The sequence below is a fragment of the Leucoraja erinacea genome, chromosome 2 (assembly GCF_028641065.1).
Source record: "Leucoraja erinacea ecotype New England chromosome 2, Leri_hhj_1, whole genome shotgun sequence".
Lineage (NCBI taxonomy): Eukaryota > Metazoa > Chordata > Chondrichthyes > Rajiformes > Rajidae > Leucoraja > Leucoraja erinaceus.
This window is the reverse complement of record NC_073378.1, coordinates 31,270,133-31,285,687: the sequence shown is the minus strand read 5'-3', so window position 1 is coordinate 31,285,687 and position 15,555 is coordinate 31,270,133. Positions and strand designations below refer to the sequence as shown.

General features: G+C 47.0%; 1 protein-coding gene across 3 annotated transcripts in view; it reads left to right on the top strand.

Annotated features, from left to right (window-relative positions):
• ripor2 (RHO family interacting cell polarization regulator 2) overlaps positions 1–15,555 on the top strand; it is a 157,207-nt gene that overhangs the window by 121,546 nt on the left and 20,106 nt on the right. For all 3 annotated transcript variants that reach the window (XM_055654291.1, XM_055654272.1, XM_055654281.1), the window contains 3 exons: positions 2,738–3,427; positions 6,602–6,798; positions 14,839–15,001. In XM_055654291.1, the coding sequence (XP_055510266.1) occupies positions 2,738–3,427; positions 6,602–6,798; positions 14,839–15,001 (1,050 nt within the window). The remainder of the gene's footprint in view (positions 1–2,737; positions 3,428–6,601; positions 6,799–14,838; positions 15,002–15,555) is intronic.

The window sequence follows — 15,555 nt, the reverse complement described above, 5'->3', positions numbered from 1 at the left end:
AGAGAAGGTTCACCAGAGTGATTCCTGGGATGTCAGGACTGTCTTATGAAGAAAGACTGGATAGACTTGGTTTATACTCTCTAGAATTTAGGAGATTGAGAGGGGATCTTATAGAAACTTACAAAATTCTTAAGGGGTTGGACAGGCTAGATGCAGGAAGATTGTTCCCGATGTTGGGGAAGTCCAGGACAAGGAGTCACAGCTTAAGGATAAGGAGGAAATCCTTTAAAACCGAGATGAGGAGAACTGTTTTTCACACAGAGAGTGGTGAATCTCTGGAACTCTCTGCCACAGAGGGTAGTTGAGGCCAGTTCATTGGCTATATTTAAGAGGGAGTTAGATGTGGCCCTTGTGGCCAAGGGGATCAGAGGGTATGGAGAGAAGGCAGGTACGGGATACTGAGTTGGATGATCAGCCATGATCATATTAAATGGCGGTGCAGGCTCGAAGGGCCGAATGGCCTACTCCTGCACCTAATTTCTATGTTTCTATGTTTCTATGTTTCTGAGTAAAGAAGCTCCTCCTCACCTCCTTTCTAAAAGAGCGCCCTTCAATTCTGAGGCTACGACGACCTCTGGTCCTAGACTCTCCCACCAGTGGAAACATCCTCTCCACATTCACTCTATCTATGCCTTTCATTATTCTGTACGTTAGTCAAATAGTCAAGTCAAGAGAGTTTATTGTCATGTGTCCCAGATAGGACAATTAAATTCTTTCAATTTGCCTGACACAGAAACATAGAACATGGCACAGTACAGCACAGGAACAGGCCCTTCAGCCCACATTAGCTGTGCCGAACATAATGTCAAGTTCAACTAATCGCATCTGCCTGCACATGATCAATATCCTCCAATTCCCTGCGGATCAGTTCCATCATATATGGCTCCACCCACCACCCCCGGCATCACATTCCAGGCAGCCACTAAGTGTAAAAAAAACCCCACATCTTTAAACATCATAATTTCATGTTATACGAGCAGAATTAGGCCTTTCGGCCCATCAAGTCTACTCTGCCATTCAATCATGGCTGATCTATCTCTCCCTCCTAAACCCATTCCCCTGCCTTCTCCCCATAACCCCTGACACCCGTACTAATCAAGAATCTATTTGTCTACGCCTTAATAATATCCATTGACGTGGCCTCCACAGCCGTCTGTGGCAATGAATTCCACAGATTCTCCACCCTCTGACTGAAGAAATTTTATCCTAAAAGAACCCTTCTCTTCTCATCTATGAAAGTACGTCCTTTAATCTGACAACTCCAACCCTCTGGTCCTGAAAGACTCTCTCACTGTCCACAAACATCCTCTATCCACATCCACTTCTATCACACCAACACACCAACTCATCACATCCAACACACGGGACAGTATAACTCATAATCACAAAACATTATCAATCCTCCCTACTCATCACAGTTTCCCAATGAGGTCTCCCTCAAGCCTCAAACCAAAAACTCCTCATGAGTGAGTCACACACAGGCCAGTGCCATCAAAACGCTCATCATCATATCAATATCCACCCACATCACTCCCCAAGATCACATTCTTGGGAGTCTCAGATCACCTTGACAAACACATCAAAATCAGTTTTCACATATCACGATGCCAACCCATCCTTCACAAATCACAATAAGTCATCGGAAAGGCTCCCCATATCTTTCACACCACAATGCTCAAACATCACAAGGATGAGTGGGATATTCAACATATGATGAGCATTTGTGATGGCACTGGGCCTGCCTCACACACTATCCCTGGAGTTTAGAAGATGATTGGGGGACCTCATTAATCAAACACACTCACAGAATCAGTCACACAACACAATGAATGGATGTCAACACACTCATGAAACAACCACAAACAATAGAGGTGGATGTGGAGAGGATGTTTCCACTAATGGGAGAGTATCGGACAAGAGGTCATAGCATCAGAATTAAAGGACGTTCTTTTAGGAAGTAGATGAGGAGAAATGTCTTTAGTCAGATGGTGGTGAATCTGTGGAATTCTTTGCCACAGTAGGCTGTAGTCAGTGGATATTTTTAAGGCAGAGATGGATAGATTCTTGATTGGTGTTGGTCAGACACGAACCTAAATAGGGTCTGACCAGCGCCTTATAAAGGTCACTGGGTTACAGCGGATAATCAGCTCATCGTACGGTAACCCAATCATTTCCTGGGTTCATTCTCAAGAGACAATAGGTGCAGGAGTAGGCCATTCAGCCCATCGAGCCTGCACCGCCATTCATGGTGATCATGGCTGATCATCCACACTCAGTACCCCGTTCCTGCCTTTCCCCCATATCACTTGACTCTGTCTAGCTCTCTCTTGAACGCATACAGAGAATTGGCCTCCACTGCCTTCTGAGGCCGGGAATTCCACAGATTCACAACTCTCAGTGTGAAAAAGGTTTTCCTCATCTCCGTTCTAAATGACTTACCACCTTATTCTTGGTCCCTTGTTCCGGACTCCCCCAACATCGGGAACATGTTTCCTGCCTCTAGCGTGTCCAAACCCTTAATAATATTGCATGTTTCAATAAGATCCCCTCCAATCCTTCTAAATTCCAGAGTATACTTACTGCCTGGTAAAATGACTGCCTGGCATATGGATTACAGGCGTAATGATGGTCCATTTTGATCAGCAGTTCGCCAAGGCGGCCATCTTGTATGCAGAGGTACACTCTTTGTAGACTGATTCACCTGATGGTTTGCTAACTAAGACTTTACCTGTTGCAGCCTTCGCAGCTTGAGGACGATATGTTTGACGACGGATGCTCGCTTGGCAAATCATCCACCTCTCTCAGCCAGCGGTGTCTTGTAGACGGCAGCTGTCTCCCACAGCCCAGTAAGGCATCCAGCGATTGCGTCTACTCCCGCCCTGAAATCACGTTGACTCCACCCGAGTTTCGAGAGGAGGAGGAAGAGGAGGAGGAGGAGGTATCTCAGCCTCCGCAAACTCAAACGGTCGCCGCGAAGACGGCCGAGGGAATGGGCGATCCAGCGGCGCTGGTATTGGACACGGTTCAGGAGGAGTGCACGGACACTGGAGAGTCGTCGACGTGCGGCCACCCGCCGGTCGGCCTGGAAGTGGACATGTTGCTGGAGACCAACGTCCCAGTGGGGATCCTTCAGGACCCAGAGGAAGTGTCCGACCTGAGGCCCGTGGAGCTGGGCCCTGACGAGGGGAATCTGACCAAGCAGCTGGTGAAGAGGTTGAAGTCAACGGAAGGCGGGCTGGCATCGTCCGACGGCCAAGACTCCGGGCGCTTCGTCCACGGCGATTACGCGGGAACTCGGCCCGCCACGACGATGAGTCTGGAGGAAGCTCTACAAAGTCTTCTTCTATCGCTGGAACCGCACAAGGAGCACTACAAGGAACTTCACGACTTGGATCAGGAAGTCATGCAACTCGAGGACTTGCTGAAGGTCAGTTTGAGTTCAGTTTATTATCAAACGTACCGAGATACAGTGAAAAGCTTTTTGTTGTGTGCTAACCAGTCAGCGGAAAAGACAATACATGATTACAATCGATCCATTTACAATGTATATAGATATATGATCCAGAACCAGGGGTCACAGTTTAAGAATAAGGGGTAAGCCATTTAGGTCTGAGACTCGGGTTGCCAACTGTCCCGCATTAGCCGGGACATCCCGTTTTTTGGGCTAAATTGGTTTGTCCCGTACAAAACCGCCCTTTGTCCCGTATTTGACCGCTACTACTCGAGTTGAGGGGACTGTCGGGTTGGAGCTCTGCGTCCGGCCCCGCCTCACCCGTCCCGACCTAGTGCAGCCCATGGAGTGCAGCAGCAGCAGCAGCAGCAGCAGCAGCTCCTCGCCCGTGGCCCCGTCGGTCGGCAGCCCGGCCAGCTGTCCGACCTTCGGACCTTCGCTTACCGCCGACACCACCACCACCCCTCCTTCTCGTGGCCGATCATCAGTTCATGACTTGGACGGGGTGCCGGACTTTGGGCGTAACGTCGCGCCCGGGCCAAAACTCCTCAGCTGGCCTGCTGGCTGGGCTTTGTGTGCAGTCCAGGACCCGGGCCAACTCATCATTCACCCAGACACGGCCGAGTCAGTCAACGAATTGTCGTTGGGAATTTGTCCCGTATTTTGACCTTTTGTCCCTTATTTGGAAGTGAGAAAGTCGGCAACCCTACGGAGATGAGGAAAAGCAATTTTCACCAGGAGAGTTGTGAATCTGATGGATCGACTGGGCTTATATTCACTGGAATTTAGAAGGATGAGAGGATATCTTATAGAACATATAAAATTCTTGAGGGATTGGACAGGCTAGATGCAGGAAAAATGTTCCCCATGTTGGGGTAGTCCAGAACCAGGGGTCACATTTTAAGAATAAGTGGGATTTAAGAATAGGACTGAAATGAGGAAAATCTTTTCCACCCAGAGAGTTGTGAATCTGTGGAATTCTCTGCCACAGAAGGCAGTGGAGGCCAATTCACTGGATGCTTTCAAGAGAGGGTTAGATTTAGCTCTTAGGACTAAGGGACTCAAGGGATATGGTGAGAAAGCAGGAAACGGGGTACTGATTGTGGATGATCAGCCGTGATCATGATGAATGGCGGAGCCGAATGGCCTACTTCCGCACCTATTTTTCCACGTTTCTAGATTTCAAGTTCAAGTTCAAGTTCGCATTTATTGTCACTTAACCAGTTATGGTACAGTTATGCTATAAGGGAATAACTTTTAGTGCTTTCAAATGCTTCTGTTCAATAATGTGTATCCTCAACATGGAATTATTCTAAGTTATATATTTATTTTAGTTAAGCACATGGATATGCAGGGAATGGATGGATAAAGGTTATGACAAGTAATGGTTTAATTTATTTTAGGAAGGATCTGTAGGTCATAAGGTCATAAGTGATAGGAGCAGAATTAGACCATTCGGCCCATCATGTCTACTCAGTCATTTAACATTGGTTGATCTATCTCTCCCTCCTAACCCCATTCTCCTGCCTTCTCCCCATATTCCCTGACACCTGCACCAATCAAGAATCTATCTATCGCTCCCTTAAAAATATTCATTAACGGCCTCCACAGCCTTCTGCGGCAAAGAATTAGACATATTCACCAGCCTCTGACGAAAGAAATTCCTCCTCATCTCCTTCTTAAAGGAACGTCCTTTAATTCTGAGGCTTTGACCTCTGGTCCTAGACTCTCCCACTGGTGAAAGCATCCTCTCCACATCCACTCTATCCAAGCTAGGGTTACTTGATATTAGAGAAACCAATATTCATGTTGCTGAGTTGTAAGCTGCCTCAAACAAAATAGAGGTGCTGTTTTAATATACTTCTATCTGGTCTTCCAAAGAACAGCCTGTGTCCACCACTAGTTATATCCCATTCTGTGATGAACCAAACAACCCTTGAGTGCTTTTCAAGGGTCGAATTGCAGCAGTTCCAGCCTTGTTTCTTTAAATTGATTTTTGGTTTGGTTTCTGCGACGTATACTTTCCGTTAAAAACAACAATCTGGCAGACACAGGCTCTTGCCCAGAGTAGGTGAACCGAGGACCAGAGGTTTATGGTGAAGGAGGAAAAGATTTAATGGGAACCAGAGTGGTAACCTTTACACACATAGGTTTGTGGGTGTATGGAACGAGTTGCCGGAGGAGGGAGTCGAGGCTGGGACTATCCCAACATTTAAGAAACATGGGACATGTATAGAAACATAGACAATAGGTGAAGGAATAGGCCATTTTGCCCTTCAAGCCAGCACCGCCATTCAATAAGATCATGGGTGACCATCCAAAATCAGTACCCCATTCCTGCTTTCTCCCCATTTCCCCTGATTTTGTTAGCCCTAAGAGCTAAACCTAACAGGTGTTAGGTTAATTTAAGTAAGAACTGCAGATGCTGGAAAAATCGAAGGTAGACAAAAATGCTGGAGAAACTCAGCGGGTGAGGCAGCATCTATGGAGGGAATTACATTATGGGAGACCCCTTCCACCCCAGCAACGGACTGTTCCAGCTGCTAAGGTCAGGCAAACGCCTCCGCTGTCATGCTGTGAAAACAGAGAGGATGAGACGGAGTTTCTTCCCAGAGGCCATTAGGACTGTAAACTCTTATCTCACTAGGGACCAACTTACTGTACCAATTTACTGTTGTGTTGGGTCTTTTTAAAATTGCTGGGGGTTTTTCTCACCAATATGTAATTACTGACTCTGTTCTATTCTGTTCTATAGTTTTTTGCACAATCCGCAGGCATTGCCTCTTTTCATTTCACTGCACATCTCGTATGCGTATGTGACAAATAAACGTGACCTGACTTTACTTGACTTGAAGGAATAGGCGATGTTTCGCTCCAAGACCCTTCTTCAGTCACGACCCGAAACGTCACCTATTCCTTCGCTCCATAGATGCTGCCTCGCCTGCTGAGTTTCTCCAGCATTTTTGTCTACCTTAGGTGTTAGGTTAGGACAGGTTTGGAGGGATATGGATCAAATGTGGACAGGTGGGACAAGTGTAGCTGGGACATGTTGGCCAGTGTGTGTGGAGCAAATTGGGATGGAGGGCCTGTGTTTCCACGCTGTATGACTCTATTGCCTCTAACATGGTGATAACTTGTTTTCTTTTGTAGCCGGCAGACTCGGAGTTTGGTTCCATGATCTGCTCTGATGTATTCTGCTTTCAGCGCAAAGCGAGTGTGAGCAGAAGTCTGACCGTAGAGAGCGTGCTGGAGAGCTTCGATTTCCTCAACATTTCAGACCTGGAGGACGACGGGGAAATTGACAGAGGCTCCGAATGCTCGGACCTGGAGGCCAGGAAGGCCACTATGTAAGTACAACAACAATATAGTCATAGAGTAATACAGTGTGGAAACAGGCCCTTCGGCCCAACTTGCCCACACCGGCCAACATATCCCAGCTACACTAGACCCACCTACCTGCACTTGGTCCATATCCCTCCAAACCCGTCCTATCAATGTGTCTTTGTTAAACATTGGTGTAGTCCCTGCCTCAACTACCTCCTCCGGCAGCTCATTCCATACACACACCACCCTTTGCGTGAAAAAGTTGCCCCTCAGATTCCTATTAAATCTTTTCCCCTTCACCTTGAACCTATGTCCTCTGGTCCTAAATTCCCACACTCTGGGCAAGAGACTCTATGCGTCTACCCGATCTATTCCTCTCTTTATTTTATACACCTCTGTAAGGTCACCCCTCATCCTCCTGTGGTCCAAGGAATGGAGTCCCAGCCTACTCAACCTCTGGTAAAACAGACAGTGTGCGGGGATCGTGGATCGGTGTGGAATTGGGGCAAAGGGTCTGTTTTTCGCACTGTATCTCCAAATTAAAGTCTAAATTGAGGCCAAGGCAAGTTTAAAGCCAGAATTAAAACTGGGATTCAGATACTGGACCTTTAGGTGACAAAATATCGTAGCCTCTAAATTAAACTAAACTGAGACAGGTACTATAACACCATTTAAAGGACACTTTACTGGACATATATGTTGTAGGTTAAAGGGCCTGCCCCACAGGCTATTATTTAGGGGACTATAGGCAACATTGCAAAAGGATGCAATTAGAAACATAAAAACACAGAAAATAGGAGTATGCCATTCAGCCTTTCGAGACATTCAATATGATCATGGCTGATAATCCAAAATCAGTACCCCGTTCCTGCTTTCCCCCCATATCCCTTAATTCCGTTAGCCCTAACTATTATCTAACTCTTGATTGAAAACATCCAGTGAATTGCCCTCCACTTGCCTTCTGTGGAAGAGAATTCCATAGATTCACAACTCTCTGGGTGAAAAAGTTTATCATCATCTCAGTCCTAAATGGCCTACCCATATTCTTAAATCTGTGTGACCCCTGGTTCTGGACTCCCCCAATATGGGAACATTTTTCCTGGAATTAGACGTTACACTGTGAAATTCATTTTGCATAACATGTTAGGCGCCATTTCATCAAGTTCACGGTCCCGGCCTGGCCAAGCGTAGCCGTGGTGTCCTCCACCGCTGCGCTACCGCTGTAGGCCGCGTCCAGTCCACGCGCTCGGCCTCTTGTAGCGGCGCCCCGTCCAGCCCATCCCCAGGCTGCTGCATATGGATGGAATTTCCCTTTTACCATAAGTTAATGGTTTTACTCTCGTTCCCCCTTCCCACTTGTATCATTCAGGTTGTCCTCCTGGATCTGACCCCATGGAAGTTTAGCCATCTCTCCTCAATCGGACACCTCTACTTTCTCCAAGTTCAAGTCACCTTTGCTTTCCCTCTCTCTCTGTCCCTCCCCCATCCTGCTAGTCTCACTGTTCCTATCCCTTGGTTACCATCTCTTCCCCAGCCAGCAATGGACCATTGTGGGCTCCACCTTTCCTTGGTCATCGGTGCCGGCTCTGATTTGTTCCGTACCTCTAGTTTCCCTCTCCCCTGACTCTCAGTCTGAAGAACGGTCTCGACCCAAAACGTCTCCTATTCCTTCACTCCAGAGAGGCTGCCTCTCTGACTATGTGTCTATAACCAGTTACAAGATGCTTGCTGCCTGTCCCGCAGAGTTACTCCAGCATTTTGTATCTATCTTCGGTGTAAACTAGCATCTGCAGTTCCACCCTACACATAAAGTTTGGACTGTGATGTTACAGTGGTACAAGTTTTCATTTACTTTATAATTGTCACGTGTATTGACTATACGTGATTACAATCAAGCCGTCCACAGTGTACAGATACAGGATAAAGGGAATCACGTTTAGTGCAACATAAAGTCCGGTAAAGATCATTCAAAGTTGTCCAAAGAGGTGATTGGAGGTCAGGACCTCTCGGTAGCTGATGAGAGTTGTGGACGAAGCCCAGACCATCACACAAACCAACCTCCCTTCCATCGACTCAATTTACACCTCACGCTGCCTCAGCAAGGCCAGCAGCATCATCAAGGACCAGTCGCACCCCCTTCTCCCCTCTCCCATCAGGCAAAGGGGCACAGAAGTGTGAAAATGCACACCTCCAGATTCAGGGACAGTTTCTTCCCAGCTGTTGTCAGGCAAGTGAACTGTCCCCCGATCAGCAAGAGTGCGGTCCTCATCTACCTATTTGAAGACCTTTGAATTGTCATTAATCGGACGATTGGATTTTATCTGGCATTATATGTTGTGCCTTTATCCTTTATCTGTGCTCTGCGAATGGCATGATTGTAAGAATAAATAGTCTTTTATTTGACTGGTAAGCAGACAAACAAAAGCTTTTCACTGTAGCTTGGTACGTGACAATAATAAACTAAACTAAATTAAACTAAACCAAAGTGATACTGGTTTGTTGACACATTATATATAACACAATACTGTTCTTGGTTTTTATCTGTTTCCTAAGTTCAATTCCACTTCAGGCAATTTCCTCTTTTGTTGAATACGTTGCAAAAAGCAAATTTAATTGCAATTATAGTATTTAATTTCTTATCTGGAAGCAGACGGATTAGTTTGTTGGTTTAGTTTTGTTTAGTTCAGAGATACAGCGTGGAAACAGGCCCTTCGGCCCACCGGGTCCGTGCCGACCGGCGATCCCCGCACACTAACACTATCCTACACCCACAAGGGACAATTTTACATTTATACTAAGCCAATTAACCTACAAACCTGCACGTCTCTGGAGTGTGGGAGGAAACCAAAGATCTCGGTGAAAACCCACGCAGGTCGCGGGGAGGACGTACAAACTCCGCACAGACAGCACCCGGATTCGGGATCGAACCTGGCACTGCATTCGCTGTAAGTCAGCAACTCTACCGCTGCGCCACCTTGACCGCCTTCTAAAGTCTCCAAAGAATGTCTGGAATTTTTAGCCAGAATCATTGAGCTAATTAACAGATACGTGTCAGAAAGAACAAGATGGCGCCTACCTGTGGCGGCATTTTGCCAGCAGAACAACACGAAATCTTCGAGAATTTCAAAGTCCTATCTGGGACACATGACAATATACTCTCTTGACTTGACTTGACTTGAAAGAAGGGATAGTGGCGGTAACGAAGACCACAAATAGACTTTAGAATCTACTTTAGACTTTAGAGATACTTTAGAGACTTTGGAAGACTGGCACGGTGGCACAGCGGTACAGTTGCTGTCTTACAGCGCCAGAGACCCGGGTTCAATCCTGACTACGGATGCCATCTGTACGGAGTTTGTACGTTCTCCCCGTGATCGCGTAGGTTTTCTCCGAGATCTTTGGTTTCCTCCCACACTCCAAAGACATACAGGTTTGTAGGTTAATTGGCTTGATATGAACGTAAAATTGTCCTTAGTGGGTCCCTGGTCTAAACTGAATTAATCTAAACAAACTAAATAATTAATACTCCTGTAAAATGAGTTGAAATCTTTTGGGTGCTCCAGTTTCCTTCCACATTCCAAAGACGTACATGTTTGTAGGTTAATTGGCTTCGGTAAAATTGTCCCAAGTGTGTAGGATAGTGCTAGTGTACGTGGAGATCACTGGTTGGCATGGACTCGGTGGGCAGAAGGGCCAGTTTCCTTGCTGTTTCTCTAAAGTCTAATGGGCCTGTCCCACATAGGCGACTCTTTAGGCGACTGCCAGGGACTAGTTTAATGGAATTTACCTACGACACCCGGCGACAACCTATGACATCATCTACGACAACCTACGATAGCAAAAATTGTCGCCACTATTGTTCAAAATTTTTCAACGTGTTAAAAATTTTGGGGCCGTCGTCTGTAGTCGCCCCAAAAAATCGCCTAAGTGGGACAGACCCTTTAAGCTTTCATTACCTCTGGGATCCTCTCACTGTTTGCGAGGCTCACCAGCTTATAGGGGGGTTGCACTTAAGGTCACTGGGTCATAGGACTTGACGCACGGAGCCGCGCAATCCATCTGGAGGACATCGCAGCTTCCGGTATATGTTATTAATGCAAGAAACGCGTACTTTCCTACCTGTTAAAAACCGCCAAAATGTTGAATTTTTGCGCTGTAAAAAATTGTGGAGTCGGGGTAAGTGTGAGAGACATGTACCCGACTTCAGAATTCGAAAAGTGAAGCGAAATGAAGGTAAAGAGAAGCGAGAGCTGAAGGGACAACAGCAGCTAAAGTGCTTGGCGAACATTGGCCGTGCAGATATTGGAATTTAAAATATTGGGAATTATCATGTTTGCTCTGCATTTCATCAACAGTAAGGCATTATTTGTGGTTTTTCTTCATTCCTTTGGTATCTAAAAAGTCTCAGAAGTGATAAATCTGGCTGTATATTTTGCTTCAGTGGCGTTTTTCTTTATGTATGTAAAATCCCACTTGAGAACCATGGGTGATTTAAAAATTTTACAGCCAGATTTATCACTTCTGAAACTTTTTAGATGCCAAAGGAATCAAGAAAAAACACAAATAATGCCTTAGTTGATGAAATGCAGTGAGCAAACGGCCAATGTTCACCAAGCACTCTGGCTGTTGTTGTCCCTTCAGCTCTCGCTTGTATCTACCGTCATTTCTCCTCACTTTTGGAATTCTGAAGTAGGCTAAATGTCTCTCACGCTTGTCCCGATTTCCATTATTATTTACAGCGCAAAAATTGACCATTTTGGCGGGTTTTAACGGGCCCGCTACGCTGGAAACAATGGTCAGTGCCTACCTGCAGTTCATCGCGTGTACTCCACTTGGAGTAGCGTAGCAACAGTACGGGTCATGGGTCGTGACCCGATTGCCATGAAACCTCCCTATCATCCATATTTCCTGCCAATAAAGGGCCGTTTTGTTTTGACTCTTGCATCTCTCAGTCCCAAAGCCATATTTATCCACAACTAATGTTATAATGGGTGAACAAAAAAAAGCAGTGGTCCATCTGAGACAAGGGCTCCCTCTCAAGGCCAAATTAGGAACTGCAGCCAATTCCACCGATGGTCACAGAGATTTCTCCAAATGTGTAGGAAGGAACTGCAGATGCTGGTTTAAATCAAAGGGAGACACAAAATGCTGGAGTAACTCAGCGGGACAGGCAGCATCTCTGGAGCGAAGGAATGGGTGATGTTTCGGGTCGAGACCCTTCTTTAGACTCGAACCGAAATGTCACCCACTCCTTCTCTGCAGAGATGCTGCCATTCTCACTTAGATACTCCAGCATTTTGTGTCTACCTTATATTTATATGTGTGTGTGTGTGTGTGTGTGTGTGTGTGTGTGTGTGTGTGTGTGTGTGTGTGTGTGTGTGTGTGTGTGTGTGTGTGTGTGTGTGTGTGTGTGTGTGTGTGTGTGTGTGTGTGTGTGTGTGTGTGTGTGTGTGTGTGAGTGTGTGTGTACTTATATGCATATATATACAAATATATAATATATTAGTCTGAAGAAGGGTCTTGACCCAAAACGTCACCCATTCCTTCTCTCCAGAGATGCTGTCTGTCCCGCTGAGTTACTCCAGCATTTTGTGTCTACGCTATTATTGTGTGTTATATTGTGTGTTATATATATATATATATATAAATACATACAGGTGCACAACCTTTTATCCGAAAGCCTTGGGACCAGACACTTGTCGGATTTCGGACATTTTCGGATTTCAGAATGGAAGATTTTTAGCGTAGATTAGGTAGGTAGCGCGGGCGGCTTGAAAAGTCTGGAGCAGCTGCCTCCTCCCCGGAGACCGGGGAATCATTGTAAATCATTGCATAAATGTTAGTCAGTTAGTTCGAGGGATTTATGTGGTGGTGGTGGTGGGTGGGGGGGGGGGGGGGGGGGGGGGGACTAAAGGGGGAACTTTAATTCTTAGTCCCCTACCTGGTCGGCGACTCCCAACATCGCGGAGCTGGTGCTCCGTTCGGACGCGAGGGCGGCGCCGGTTGGAGCTCCGACCCCGGCAACTCTGCCCCTGGCTGCGCGGCGCTCCAAATCCAGCGCCGCCCGCGGCCGGACGCCCGCAGCCCCAGCTCCGCGAATGTTGGGAGTCGGCAGCCACAGTGCTCCGGAGCTTACCGCACGGCGACCCGGTAAGGCATTGCCCGCTTCCCGCTGGTATCCCAGCGCTGCGACGCCGCCGACTCCCAACATTCGTGGAGCTGGGGCTGCGGGCGTCCGGCCGCGGGCGGCGGTGGATTTGGAGCGCCTCGCAGCCAGGGGTAGAGTTGCCGAGGTTGGAGCTACAACCGGCGCCGCCCGCGGCCGGTTGCCCGCAGCACCAGCGCTGCGGAGCTTACTGCACGGCGACCCGGTAAGGCATTGACCGCTCCCCGCCTCTCCGACCAGGTAGGGGACTAAGAATTAAAGTTTACCCCTTCACATAAAAGCCCTCCAAACTAACTGACTAACATTTAAGCAATGATTTACAGATGTTTAAGTGTCTCCCTGGTCTCCGGGGAGGAGGCAGCCGCTACAGTAGTACAGACCTGGGTTGACCGTGGGTCGTTTCGGGTCAGGTTTGGCGCCAAACGCGAGCTTTGGTGTGCAGACGACATCCTGGAAAAAATGGCCGGTTTTCGGAGTTTTTCGGTTTCTGGAACTCCGGATAAAAGGTTGTGCACCTGGAGTAGTATTATATATGTATATGTGTGTGTGTATGTATGTGTCTACATGTATATACATATATATACAACAATATATATGGGCAGTGAGCAGGTGTTATAGACCTGCACGGGAAGGTAGACGCTCCCGCCCCCACGAGTCTCGGGCAGATGGGACTCGTCAGCCTGGGAAGGCAGTCCATCTAGGAGAGGGAAAACTCTGATTTAAAACCTCCACTGCCTTGTGGCCATATCCAGTCATGGAAAAGGCTCCTGGAGTAAACCTCAAGAAAACCCGGAGTCGGAGCCCCTAAGGCAGTTCGTCGTTGTCTACAACCTCGCTCTGGCAGCTCCTGCGACGGCGCTGGTGCCAAACTGTAACGGCCCTGCTGTTCCTTTGGATCGATCAGTGACGTGGAGAGGGGGGACGTGCTGCATGGGCAACAGCCTGTCCTCCATATGACATCGCCTAGGCTTGCATCCGACCAGGATGCATCACCCATGGTCAGTCATGAACAAGAGGGACCTACTATATTGTAGAGAGGCCAAGCGGGGAGAGCAAATAGTTTTATTAACAACACGACATTTGAAATACACGTGTACTTGGTCGAGAGAAACGGTTTTAAGTTCTTGTCGTTGCAAAGAGCACTAGCTAACTGAACACACCTCCTAACTCAAAACCCCGCAAAAAACCCTGTCACATGACAGTCCCGACTTCTGACGAGGGTTCTGCATAACATAGCTTAACCACTGGGTGCCGCTACAATATATGTGCAATAATAATATGTACACACACATATATACTGTATATACTGAACTATATATATACGTGATGCGCCCACATATATACAGGATAAACACTATATATACATTATACACCCACAATAATGGAAAATCTGTAGCCTCCTTTTGCTTGGTATTTTATTTAATTCACATGTTTCATCAACAATGTTTTATTATTAATGTTTAATGTTTTATGTATCATTCTGAACTGTCACTGTAAGTCACGTTGTCACTTGTGGAGGGAGCACCAAGGCAAATTCCTTGTATGTGAATACTTGGCCAATAAACTTATTCATTCATTCATTCATGCATCATTCATTGTGTCATTGTGTGTGTGTGTGTGTGTGTGTGTGTGTGTGTGTGTGTGTGTGTGTGTGTGTGTGTGTGTGTGTGTGTGTGTGTGTGTGTGTGTGTGTGTGTATGTATATGGGATGTGTGTATATATACACACACATACACACATGTGAATGAATGAATGAATGAATATTTTTTTAATATATTATATATATATAATATGTCTATAAACTGGACTCTTCTTGTCTGGGTTATATAATAGCAATAATAATAGTCATAATTTATAATGATTTATATGATTAAATCTTTGCCTTACATGAAATCAGTTCAGCACATCAGGATGCCAGAGGTCATGTGAGTGAGGCATGGACAGAAGACACAGGAGTTGGCTCTAGTGTTGCTGGAAGTCCACTACCACTGACCACGGGCAATGAATCCCAGGACCTGGCCATCATTAAGCACTTGCAGCTGTCCGAGCACCTGCTTCAGGTAAATCAACCACTATTTCACTGTTACATTTCATCTCTGTACCGCCCACTCCTCTGACATAGGTCTGAAGAAGGGTCTCGACTTAAAGCGTCTAGATGAGGCTCTCACGGGGGTCTCCTCGATATCCCGCAGCTCTGCTCTTGCTCCCCCTCCCCCCATTCGTAACAAGGACAGAGTCCCCCTTGTCCTCACCTCCCACCCCATCCACTGTCGCATACAGTGTATAATCCTCCCACATTTTTGCCACCTCCAACGGGACCCCACTACTGGCCACATTTTCCCATCTCCACCCCTTTCTGCTTTCCGCAGAGACCGTTCCCTCCGCAACTCCCTGGTCAACTCATCCCTTCCCACCCAAACCATCCCTCCCCACCCAAACCATCCCTCCCCAGGTACTTTCCCATGCAACCGCAGGAGATGCAACACCTGTCCCTTTCTTTACCTCCCCCCTCGACTCAATCCAAGGACCCAAACAATCTTTCCAGGTGAGGCAGAGGTTCACCTGCACCTCCTCCAACCTCATCTGCTGCATCCGCTGTTCCAGGTGTCGACTC